We start from the raw sequence: 13127 nt of genomic DNA, 5'->3' as shown, positions 1-13127 counted from the left end.
CGACACTGGTATTTTGATTATTATATATCTCCCCTAATTTTCGTTCATGATATGGAAAATCTCGATGTGTAAAACGGAATATGACGCTTTTTCGACACAACATAAAATGACTGCTTTCACCAATTAAATAATGTCTTGAATATGTAAACAATTAGCTAGTTTATCGTGTGCCTTAATTGGACAAGACACGCACCTGTTTGGCATCAATTTACGCAATGAAATACCAATAAGAATATTTCAAAACAACCAAATTATATTCAATATTGGACAGATATTGTTATTATTTCTCTTCATCTCGTCTCAGAATTACACACTAAAAGATGCGAAGAAAGCTCTATTGGTATAAAATTGTCAGGACAATCGTATACGGTTGAACCAACAGCTAGCTAGGGTACTTGGCATGGGTTATATTTTTATACAATTTACAATTCCTAGAGAAATAAAGTGAACAGTTTAATATCCTGTGATCACAACATTAAAAAAAGAATGAACCCATTGATTATATAATGCAAAACGAGAGGAATAATTCGTAAATTGTTTGTGGCTAACACGCACCTGGCGAATCGTTAGATATCACGGCTCTGTGTATCAAACGACAAAAAACAAAAAACAAAACCAATTCCAAGACCAAGACAATTTTTTCAGAAATGTGTGCATATCTTTTTACGAAAAATATTATCCATTTTGTTAAAGTAATATAGATCTATTCAGTTTTAGTTATAAAATAAAACAGCTATTCAAAGACATTGGTTATATGAACTTATAATATTGACTATTACACATCCCAAGAAATACGTACATGCTGCAGTTACCTTTACGCTTCATCTTGTAACATTTGTCCAAAGGAAAGAAATATCGCATTCGACACTAAAAACCTATCAATTGTTATGTAAATAATGTTCAAACAAACAGGAGATTATCAAAGGTTCGTTCATTCATGTTGTGGCTTATATTTGCGTATGATATCATTTTGAACATTGACAAATATCCAAAGGGAAATTAATTCTGTGAAAAAATGTATAAAACATATGCAAAATCTACATCATAACTGAAACTGTAAACAGCATGATACAATGATCGTGTGCACTCTCATTCAAGGACCTTCACCTCAAAGGAATTACCAAATATGTACAACAATGTTGACGTATGACATCACTACCTGTGACCCACTTTTACAAAATGGGTGTTCACTGTCAACAGTACGCGGGATTTTACGAGGGGACTTTCGTTGATTAAGGGATCGCATATACATAAATATGACATGTAAGTAATCAGAAACATTCTGACAATCTATGTACTGTTATTTGTTGTTATAATTTTCATTGAAAAAAACCAAAATAGGCAGAAATTCCGATAAATACCGTTGTCGTTGTGCGTGATTTTGCGTCAGTCATGGCGTCACACAGGACGGTAACTTTGACAATTTCTGTTGAAAATATCAAATCATTGCAGTGTATCTATTTTAAATTCCCTAATGTTTCCTACTACTCTCTTCCCGTGCATATTCTGAAAATGTTGAGCCAATATCTTGAAAGAATAGACGAATGGATAGCTCAAAATAGGAGAAAATGCTACACTGTGTAAAGTCTGTTTTTTGCTTTGTTTACATTTCAAACAAGTGCAGTTTTTCGAGCACAGCGTTCGTTTTCACACCTAACATATTTTGCTTGATTTCATCCAGCCACTTTGTATTGGTGACAAAGACCATTGGTCATTTGATTCTAAAATGTATGAGGAATTCAAGGATGTGTGTATCGCAGCTAAGTTTGAAATATACGCGATGTTACAGGCGCCTCATAACCGGTGTACCTGAAACGTGATTTTGTAAACACTATCCAATATGGCGGAAAGTTCACTTCGGCGTTCGTGTTTGCGTATTTTCCAAAACATTCGAAACGATTCTCGGGTTATCGGAGACGTTTTGGAATGATCATTGGTGATTTCATAAAAGACAGATACCCGTGATCACTAATATGCTATTTTGGAAATTCATTTCTCCGAGTAAATATCCTAAATTTAGATTTCAAAACATGCTGTCAATAACGCCGTGAGAGGTGATTTAGTAATATGTAAAAAATGGCGACATTTACGATGTACCTAATTTTCAGAGGTCATTGTCAGTAATTTTGCTTGGCCTAAAATGCCAGTGGATGATATCACAGAACAGGTAATTTCCCACCTTATTCAAAACTGTGAAGTGTATTTGTGTGAGTGATGTATTTTGAATTTTATTCGACTTCAAAGTGAGGGTTGTAGAGGAAGGACATATATGTCCCTCTGGCATCCAGGGGGATATGACGGCGGTCTGTAAATAATCGAGTCTGGACCAATCAATCCAGTGATTAATATCATGAGCATCGATCAACGCAATTGGGATACGATGGCATGCATCAACCAAGTCAGCGAGCCTGACCACACTATCCCGTTAGTCGCCTCGGCGAAACCGCATTATCAGTGGTTCATATTGGGAAAGGGAGGTCACTCTAAATTCAAACGGGAGCTATCTCCGTTGTTTTCGTATTTGCAAGAAATGGCGTCACCCACGTTGTACGTTGTTAGTCCAGCTATTAAATGCCCAGCTTATCCCTAAGGTAAAACGTATTCTTAATTAAATGTTTGAATGCATTATATATTTATGTTTCCATCTGTACATCTTCTAAGATTGGTTTAGTGCTGATAACCATTTTCTAAAATGTGGGCCGACATTTTTCCCGTCATCTATGGTGATCGAAACAAGTGGGCCCACATTTGTATTTCGCCTAGCTTCGTTAGGTTGTTTCGTTAGTTCTGATAATCAATTCCTAAATGTGTGAAGACGTTCTTCCGTCATATTGATTGCAACAGGAGGGACCACATTTATTCATCGTGAAATTCTACTTAAATATTGATAATCATTTTCTCAAATGTGAGCCCACATTGTTCCCGTCATATATGATGATCGAAACAAGTGGGCCCACATTTGTATTTTGCCTAGTATGTAGACGTTCTTCCGTCAAAGTGACTGCAACGGGAGGGACCACATTAAAAAATCGCCAAGCTTACTTATAACCATTTTCTAAAATTAGGGCCCACATTGTTCCCGTCTTATAGTGATACCCCGGATCTTCACGGGTCCATAATCTAACTTGTCAGGGAAGCTACATGCCTATTGACAGTCTATCAAAATTACAGTTCAGCATACATGTACTGTAGCAGATTGCTCACTAAAATGTAAAGGTGCTTTAGCCTTGGACACATGTGTGATGTCTTTGCAACATCGACATGGACGAATGATATTCCGGAATTTTGAAGTCCATGACTCCCTCACATTATTTTTCACACACATATGTATTTTGTGTATGTATCATTGTGATATTCCAAAACGGAATCAAGGCCTGGTTTCAGAATAAGAGCAGGGGGCACGGGTGGCCAAGTCGTCTGAGGCGCCGCGATTCGCTGACCAGAGTTGCTTCCCTTGGGCACGCCAGAAACATATGATTGAGGGTTCGAATTCCGTTTCGCCCCGATTATGTTTAAACGTCTGAGACCTGCATCACTTCGGGCTTTCCTCCCACATTAAGCTGACACGCCGCGATTTAACTGGAATAATGTTAAAAGCGGCGTTAAACCCAACTCACTGAATCACAAAGAATAAGAGCATTAACGTGATTTAAATATCAATAAATAGTTGAAACCAAAATATCATAGAACTTTTAACCAATATATCACAAAGATTCACTTTAATAAGCTCTATTCCTGAAAATGGGCTACAATTCTAAGATATGTACTCATTAATCCCTATGTGGAACCATACCACAAAGACCTCCCGAAATGTGTTTATCAATAGTTGTACGATGTATGCCAATTTGAGGATTCCAGGGTAGAATTCAACGTGAGTACCCCTTGAAAATCGAAAAGACCACCAAGAGCGAATCGGATGTCTACAATGTCGCGTGATCCACTGCATTTGTGTCTGATCCCGTAAGGTGTCATGCTGTCACCCAGTGGTCGGCCTGACAAAGATCCCATTGTCTGTGTACATGAATGCGCGATACATAGCTGAGATACCACGGTACGAAACATTCCTTGGCCCCGTTCCACAAATAGTAGGGCGGTTAAGACGAAAATTGTGCACTTTGGGTTAAAAGCACCAAACTTGGCACACTTATACATTGAATCATTCCGAACATTTTTGGGTGCTGCATATTAGATTTGAATTATATACAACCTTGTTTCCATTAATTTTGGACGAAGTACTAACAATGACAAAATAGTTGCGATAAATTGAATATAAAAGACATGATAAGATATTGTAACCATTTTTGCGTCCATCTTGGATTTTCTACCACCAGGTGGCGCTGCTGAGGTGGATCCATATCCAGAAATGTTCGGAATGATTAAGTGTATAAGTGTGCCAAGTTTGATGCTTTTAACCCAAAGTGTACAATTTTGACAAAAATTCCAGCCTTAACCGCCCCATTAAAAGCGATCGGGGAGCAAAGGTGATCGTATCTACCATACTTTAACACAAACTTACGACCGTCGTAGCGCTATGGTCGCTATTTGGAACGGGGTCCTGCACTCAGTTCTATTGGCAATCTAGGAGCATTTTGCTTCTCAATCAGTTTATTACCCAATAGAGCCACCAATGAGCATACAATAATGCGATAGATATAATTAATCAACATGATAGGAACAATAATATGGTTGCAAGGTTTCATAAAGTGGCAATTTGTAAATGTACAATGAAGCGTAATTTATTGTTTTTACACTTGTAGACAAGTTTGGCAACATTTTATATTCGAGTGGTCTGTACAATAACACTGACTGACTGACTGACTGATTGACTGAGTGTGGTTTTACGCCGCTTTTAGCAATATTCCAGCAATATCGAGGCGGGGGACACCAGAAATGGGCTTCACACATTGTACCCATCACACATTGTACCCATGTCGGGAATCGAACCCGGGTCTTCGGCGTGACGAGCGAACGCTTTAACCACTAGGCTACCCGACCGCCCCTGTACAATAACAATAACAATATATATACTAGTACTAGTAATTATATACAACTTCTAATATCTTTTTCAAAAGCGGAAGGGCAGTTTTGGTTTGTGAGGAAATACAACTACGTTCGTTTTGGAGACATTAACTTTTAATTTTCGCAGAGTCCAGTATTTGGAACAGTCCCGGAAGAGATTTGTGTTTTTCGTGTGCGGTATTGAAGGTAATATTGAAATATGTATAATACATACGTGTGTCTTCGTCAAAGCATCGCCGAATTTTGAATGCATAGTCCTCTCCGGCAGGAACATCAATATAATTCAAGGTCTTCAGAATGCCTGGAAAGTCGCACTGGCTTAACATTACAGGGATTATCTGATTTTCCTTATTCTCAACAGAAATGCCAAACGCAAAATTCCGTTCATATTCGCACCATCGGCTTTCCATGGAAGCAGGAGAAAGAATGAAGACAACCTTCACAGAAGACACGATTCCACTCTGTATCAAGGCTCCAACATCGTGGCCGGGGGTAAAGTCTCGTTTTGGCCAAAGGCATTTCAAGCCAAAGTCTCGCTCCATGGTGTTGACCAGTTGCTCTGCCCATTCCGCTTCTTCCGGAGGATCATTACAATGGGAAATGAAAAGATGGTGCGTTTTTCCATTTGGAAGTGGGGGAATGTCCAAATTCAGGGTGTTCCTTTGGAACGCTTCTTCCTCCCTAGCAGCTCTCTCAGCCTCCATGCGGCGTTGTGCCAGCTCGAAGTCATATTCCTCATCTTCTTCCAACTGGATAAGGGTATCGCCATCACTCCAGGTAGCCATTGTTTATTTCTCCAATATCTGAAAGAGTCAATGTATATTTTTCAAATAAAACGTGTTTAGAGGACACTTGCACTGCGTATGAAAACAAAGCTATTCGCTCTGTAGCTCACCTTTGTTGTTTTCTCTGGAATATTATATTAGGTCAGACAGGGCAAATATAAATTAAGCAAAAGAAATAAGCAGTAGAAGAATCTACTAAACAGACACCCTCACAGCACGTCCATTGAACTATTGGCAGCCACAGCAGTACAGAAAGGTCAAAAGGTGAAGCTATGGCAAATTTCACAAAACAAGTCAAAACATAATTATTGTATGTGAAGTAAGATAATGACTGAGCACCTGAGTGAAAATTGCATTTTTCAATATGTCAGTCACAATCAAAACAAGTAATAAAATATACGGAAAAATAAACTTAACTTAAAAAATGTTTAACATACGTCTATGAGATGAACATATTTGAATATATACCTTTGCAGGTCAACCTCTAGCAACTTAACACAAGAATATACGTGACTCATGTGGTATAGCCGCAATCTGAAATAGAACAACTGGCTCTTGAGGAGAGGTGAAATGGGGTTCAACGTCGTGTCCAAGATTATTGCATTTATATAGCGACGTGCATGCACGTGTGTGTATATATGTGTGTGTGTGTGTGTGTGTGGGGGGGGGGGGGGGGGGGGGGGTGCTTGTACTAGTCCGGACTGATACCGATTTATAGTGCTAGCTCACTGAAATACCATGCCGCAGTTTAACATGAATACCCCACTCAGACACAGTATACTGACTCCGTGCCGACCAGTCCTTTTTTTAGCCCCTAATGTCGAGCGCCAGACAGGGTAACAACAAGTACCATCGTTTAACGTCTTTTGGCATGACGCTGCCGGGGATCGAACCCCGGACGCCCTACCACTAGACGACGGAGGCGGTCCAACCAGCTCTTGAAATTAACGGCATTCTAAGAGATCATATCAGAGCGACTTCAAGCAATCGGTACCGTGTAACATACTAACGGAAACAGGTAACCGTGCTTCATAAAGATTAAGAAACAAATTTATTCTGAAATTAAATAATGCATCTTTCAGTTCATATTCATGATATCTTCTCGACTTTAAAGTCATGATTCACAATTTGCATGTTAATGCAAGTCGCACCATTTCGATTTTGTTAGGAGCATGACACAAACACAGGCGTTTTTTTTTAATGTGAACAGCACACAATGATTGTTTAGCTATCAGGTGCTCATTTTGTTTTACCGTAATTGACGCTTACGCGCAGTCCTACAAACAGGAATGGCGCAAAACGAAGTTGCCGGACATTTTATTGTTCATCGAAACACAATTGCAATATCATCTCTTGCGTGATGTCATCTACAGCAGAGCGGCACTCACGAGTTGTCACGGGACGTCCGTTCACGCGTGACGTCCGTCAGCAAGAGAGAGAGAGAGAGAGAGAGATGATGATGATGATGATGATGATGATGACGATGATGTATATGAGGTGATGTAGCATCGTAATACCCCGAGGGATCGGTTCCCGACGAATTTATCTCACCGACATTCATTCATACATATTCAGAATAGATCTCCGAAGTTTCACCGAGTAAACCGCTTTTATAAAGTCCTTTTGACAGCTAGCAGAGGACGCAAACTTCCCTTCCCCCAATGCAATCGGATAAACATCGGTTCCTTTCATTCAACGATTCTTATGCGAGTTAAGCAAGTTACCTATGGTGTGTTCCGACAGATTTCTCAGCGGATTAAGGCATGCCAGTTGTGAATAGATCTGAGCTACATGAGCGGGCGGCCTTGAACAAAAGAAATTGCCCACAACTTAACCAATCAGAGGCTAGTATTTTAATGTAAGGTGAGATAAAGATGTATAAACGCATCGCGCACCTCCTGTGGTTGAATTATATTTTTTAACATTAAACATAATGGTTTTGATCCGAAGGTTAAACATTTCAGTGTCCTGAGAAAGGGATGGGGCATATTGGGTTTCAATCGATTTGTTTTCTTGTAGACCCGTACTGCAAACACGTGCTATGAAAATGTTTACTTGACACTGGATATTAACAAACCGCGATGTCGCGCATAGGTAGGAGGGCAAAATATAACACTTCCGCTGGGATCAAAACTATGTCACGATAAAGTTGTTGGTGCTTTCTGTGTTGAAAAGACATGAGGATAGGTTCGGTCGGTCACATTCTTACCCCTTTAGCTGTTAGAATAAAGCCCACCATGCCACGTAACGACGCAATAGAGCCACTGTATAGATTGAAGACTGTTCCGAGAAACCGGTTTATGTTCCACGAAAGGTTTATTAATAGATCTGGGAAATCCATGCATTTCTCTATCGCCAATTACGCAATTACGCAACCCCAACATGTGGCTAACAATCAAATATGAATCGATGAGGGCTGTCGCGTTTCTACAGCCACTGTCGGGGACAACTATGAGGTAGTCTACGCCAGTCTACGAAGCCTCTCTATTCCCCTCGGTACACATTTACTGTGACTGGGACAGGGTTTGTGTCTCGTCACACCACGGCCTGGGGTGCTGTCTGCTGCAGGACGTGGGGCCGCGTGTCACAGTCATTGTGCAATCGAAGGGGTATTACTGCATGCTTAAGAAATACAAAACACAGTTCACGTACCTTGTTACCGTGTGGCGTTTAGCTGGGTAAGGGACGGATACTGACGCGACCAACTGCGACACTGCATTCTGACTCAGCTTCCGGACAACAATGTCAAGGACGGGTTTTTCCTTCTTTCTCATTCGTTTTCATTTCACACACTGGATTCAAAGGGTGTCCGTGTTCTCAAATGCTGATCCAACATAAGGTAGGTGTTGCATGGACTAATGTTCGTCAGCTGTAGATATATTTTAGCTTAAACGCTAAAGCCAGGTTAATTGTGAAACCAGGCATATGGACATTAGTTTGTAGTGGACTGTTGATAAACGAACAGTTTGCATGCAGTAAGCTGTGGCGTTCGACCCGTGGCCATTACCATAGTACATTGAACTATGAACATACCAAAGACAGGTTTGCTTTAGAGACAGTGTATGTTAATGTATTTGATTTATTTGATATAAATGACACTTACACTCACTGGTTACCCAGGGGGTTTTTTTCAAGAAAAAGAAATAATATTTTTCACAAAAATCCATTGTCACATGATACGTGTTCCTAAGACCCAAACATCATGAGGAGGAGGTCACAATGTGTAGCCTGGCTGATATATATATATAGACAAAGCAATATGTTATACGTGTTTACTTTGATTAAATTTAAGAGCCATCTGCTACAAAATAACATGTACCAATCAAATCTTCAGCCACCCATGCTTGCCGTAAAAGGTGACTATGCTTGTCGTAAGAGACGAGTAACGGGATCAGGTGGTCAGGCTCGCTGACTTGGTTGATGCATGTCATCGATAAAAAAAAAGGATCGATGCTCATGATATTAACCACTGGATTGTCTGGTCCAGACTCGATTATTTAAAGACCGCCGTCATATAGCTGGAATATTGCTGAGTGCGGCGTTAAACAACAAACCAACCAACCAAATCTACTTCCATCTATTCATTTTTATAATATAAGATAATGAAATAAAGGAAAATAAGTGATTGCATAAACGATTTGCAATCGTAATGAGTTCAACAAGTTTAACAGATATGTACCATGTGATTTTAAATGATACAACTGTCATACGAAGAGACACAGGGTGTATGCTTGATTTGTCAAATTCAAAATCAATTTTTTCAGACAGCAGCACCTGGATGCAGCCTTGCCACTCCATTGAACCATTTGTAAAGATGATGTTTATTTTGAAATTGTGTATCCTGTTGTACGGTTGCGTTGTAGTGGGTGCATACTATTGTCCCCCAAACGCTCCTCTGGTCATTGGAACCGGTCATTTGGAAAGGTGTATTAGTACACAGGATTGTCTACGTAGATCGTTTGTGGTGTATGGGAAGACATGCGTGCATTCCTGTCCCCCCGGAACGGGTTACCAACAAGACACTTCCACATGCTACAACACGTGTCCGGCACATACGATCATGGTAGGATCGCGTTGCTTGAATGGGACATACTGTGTGTCCCATAACAACCAGGTCCTGTTTAATGGCACCTGTGCGCCGTCCTGTCCTTCCTCCATGCCTTTCAAGACAAATGGGACTTGTTATCAGGCATGCCCAGTTGATACTGTTATGAACGGGTCCGATTGTATGTCTCAGTCAGACTGTATGGAGAGGGGATATTTCATAGACAACACGACATGTGTTAAGGTTTGTCCTCCTAACAAGCAGTCTATCCTACAAGGTGTCTGTCATTCTTCATGTCCACCTGACAAATCTGTCACGGTAAATGGAAACCAGTGTCTATCAAAACAGGAGTGTACTGGCAAGCTGGGTCAATTTATATACAACAATACTTGTGTTCCTGTTTGTCCAGCTGCAGCTATGTTCAGTGACCAGGGATCATGCACAGCACTGTGCCCAACTGGGAAATGTGTTCTTGGAACTGAATGCATTTATGCCTTTGATCGCCGAAATATGGTTAGTTTCCGAAATGAATGTATTGCCACTTGCCCTGCTGAAGCTCCGTATGCAGTAGATAGTATCTGCTACTCTACATGTCCTCCTAACACTGTGTTGAATGATGAAGCATGCATAGGTTTGCAACAATGCTTGGATGCATATGGCCTTTATAAAGTAATCTTCAACAATACCTGTGTTGATGCCTGTCCACAAGCTGCACCTTTAAACCATTACGGAACGTGTGTAACAATTTGTCCAGATGAAACTGTTATCGCTGACATGCAGTGTGTTTACACCTCTATGTGTTTAGACAACAGTAGGTTTATTTTCAACAGAACATGTGTATCTGATTGTCCTAATGCAGTGCCCTACATAGCCAATGGCCTCTGCCAGCCTGCCTGCCCAGAAGACTTTGTTGTTACTGCCCCAGAGAAATTCCAATGCATTGGCGAATCCGAATGTATAAAGATGAAGAAAATGGTGTCTGACGGAACATGTGCAACAGCATGTCCAAAAGAATCCCCATACATCAGGTCAAGCCACTGCTACCAAACGTGCCCACAGGAAACTGTTGCTTTGCCTGATATGAACTGTGTAAGTTATCAAGAGTGCAAGGGGCAAGGGATGTTTGTTCATGAATCCAAATGTCTTCATGAATGTCCATCAACGTTTAAGTATAAATTACACAACACATGCATCTTGGAATGTCCTTCAAACACAAGCGTATTCCCAGACAACAAATGTGTTTCTATATCCGACTGCTCAACGATAACAGACGCAGTCAAATACAATGGATCATGTTTGCCACATTGTCCTCCTCATGTCCCATATAAACATTCCGGAAACTGTCAGTCGCAATGTCCGTCAGGGTTTTTCGCGAAAGGTTTTGACTGCCTAGACAATTACCAGTGCAAAAATGTCTTATACAACGGATCATGCTTTTCATCTTGCCCCCAAGAGGCACCAAACAGAAAGGACAGCAACTGTTACGCTATTTGTCCATCAGACACCTACATTTATCAAGAAAAATGCATTTATCAATATGATTGTCAGGAGAAGATGTTCTACATCGCCGGTGGTAGTTGCGTGTCAACATGCCCACCTGGTAGTGCAGGTTTTACAGATTACGTATGTCACCCCTTGATAAATGTGTATGGCCCAATTACGGTTACGCCATTTCTGATGTTAATGGTGCTGATGTGTCTGTTCTTCATGGTTTATAATCCTAAGAGATCAAGGGAAATGAATGCACCACAAAAGCCTCAAAGAGAACATGTAAGTACAAACAGCGTTTTCAAGTTCCACTCAGATAGATTGACGTGTATATTGTATGTAAAGTAAATGTGCTGTTTGTATAAGATATGAGATGTTGACTCTATATACGAATCAAGAGACCTAGAACTGACTAAATATAATATCCAGGTGCAAAGAAAAAGATCCAAGTGATACCTCTAACATCCAACCTCCGTTAGTCAGCTCTTATTAACAGGGGATTGTGGAGATTCCTCTGACAGATGTACATTTGTGCAACTCATTATAGTTTTCACACGATGTATATATTGTCTTGCTGCTTGCGGGGCGGTCGGGTAGCCTAGTGGTTAAAGCGTTCGCTCGTCACGCCGAAGACCCGGGTTCGATTCCCGACATGGGTACAATGTGTGAAGCCCTGAATATCTTCTGCACTTTTATTTTTCAATATAATCTCCATTCACCTCAATACACTTATTCCATTTGTCCTTCAAGCTTTCAGTACCACTTTTATAGAAATCCGCAGATTGGCCCTCTAACAACGTCTCTGTGGCAGCCTTAATGTCCTCGTCATCCTGGAATTGTCTTCCACGTGGGGCAGATTTCATTTGCCGGAACAGGAAATAGTCACTGGGGGGCTAAGTCTGGGTTCGAACAGTTAGATCACACACCCTACAACCCAGACTATAAAAGTGCAAAAGATATGCTACGACTTGGGCTCATATTGAAGTTGCAAAACTTATTGAACGCCCCTCGTATATGTTGTACATCTGATATATTATTGTAAAATTTTGAAGTTGTGTCAATCTACATTTATCATTGCAGCTTACTTGTGGAGAGTGTGACATGCTGGAGTACGTGACATTTGACAATATCACTAGACAACAGCAGGACAACGCTGAACTTCCGGAGGAAGAAAACATGGACGTTAGTTCAGATGAAGAGCTGCTCCCAATGCAAGAACAGCGAAATGCTGCTATTCAGAATGCAACAGCCTTGAGTCACAATGGAGACATTCTTGGCTTTGCGAACTGTTTCAATAACGTGATAATCCATCCACGAAGAGACCACGACGATGTGCCGCTGTTACAAGCTACATCAGAAGACGAGCCTTTGATCCAGCACAATGGTGATTCTTTCTTATTTGGTGATGGATTAAATTGAATTGATGAGAATGTTGAAAGTCTAACTAACCCGACGGGACATTTGATTGGCAGCTATCGACAATGGTCAGAATGCTAGCCATTTTCGACCGTCTGAATATAGCCACTTTCATTCTCCTTTTCGACCAATGATGGCGTGTGTCGTTATTACTGTCATAGCGACGTATTTACGACACCCGTTGTCTGAAGAACATTTAATTGCAAAGGCTCATTACCCGGGAGTCATGCCATCTATATGCCTTGGAACACTTAATTGCTGTTATTTATAAGATGCTTATCCTCATTGTTAATCCCCATTTTTGTGTTCATCGGCGCTCTGCCATCCTGAACGAGATGTGCAAGTATGTCACTGATGAATTACTGTATATATTT

The 13127-nt window shown here is 40.6% G+C and overlaps 2 protein-coding genes across 4 annotated transcripts in view; one reads left to right on the top strand and one right to left on the bottom strand.

Moving 5' to 3' along the window:
- The window catches only part of LOC124135158, a 24110-nt gene extending 15517 nt beyond the window's left edge, over positions 1-8593 (bottom strand). For 2 of the 3 annotated variants that reach the window (XM_046500376.2, XM_048396272.1), the window contains exons 1-2: positions 8014-8082; positions 5234-5822 (exon numbers count right to left, since the gene is read on the bottom strand). In XM_046500376.2, coding sequence (XP_046356332.1) covers positions 5234-5804 — 571 coding nt within the window. In that variant the 5' untranslated portion in view covers positions 5805-5822; positions 8014-8082. Of the gene's footprint in view, positions 1-5233; positions 5823-8013; positions 8083-8456 lie in introns of those variants that run through there. The other variant, XM_046500375.2, reaches the window with a different exon arrangement.
- Positions 8507-13127, top strand: LOC124135157 (proprotein convertase subtilisin/kexin type 5-like). Its single transcript, XM_046500374.2, has 3 exons — positions 8507-8643; positions 9569-11619; positions 12418-13127. Exons 2-3 carry the CDS (start codon positions 9583-9585, stop codon positions 12754-12756), a joined length of 2376 nt encoding a protein of 791 aa, XP_046356330.2. The 5' UTR covers positions 8507-8643; positions 9569-9582; the 3' UTR covers positions 12757-13127.

Source organism: Haliotis rufescens, unplaced genomic scaffold (genome assembly GCF_023055435.1).
Source record: "Haliotis rufescens isolate VD_foot unplaced genomic scaffold, xgHalRufe1.0.p SCAF_15, whole genome shotgun sequence".
NCBI lineage: Eukaryota > Metazoa > Mollusca > Gastropoda > Lepetellida > Haliotidae > Haliotis > Haliotis rufescens.
The sequence above is the reverse complement of the archived record's forward strand: the minus strand, read 5'-3'. Positions and strand labels throughout refer to the sequence as shown.

Bases quoted from the DNA above. Each gene is read 5' to 3' on its own strand.
- LOC124135157 (XM_046500374.2), top strand. From the start codon at position 9,583: ATGCAGCCTTGCCACTCCATTGAACCATTTGTAAAGATGATGTTTATT. The intron at 11,620-12,417 runs GTAAGTACAAAC...TTATCATTGCAG, and splicing joins AAAAGCCTCAAAGAGAACAT to CTTACTTGTGGAGAGTGTGA.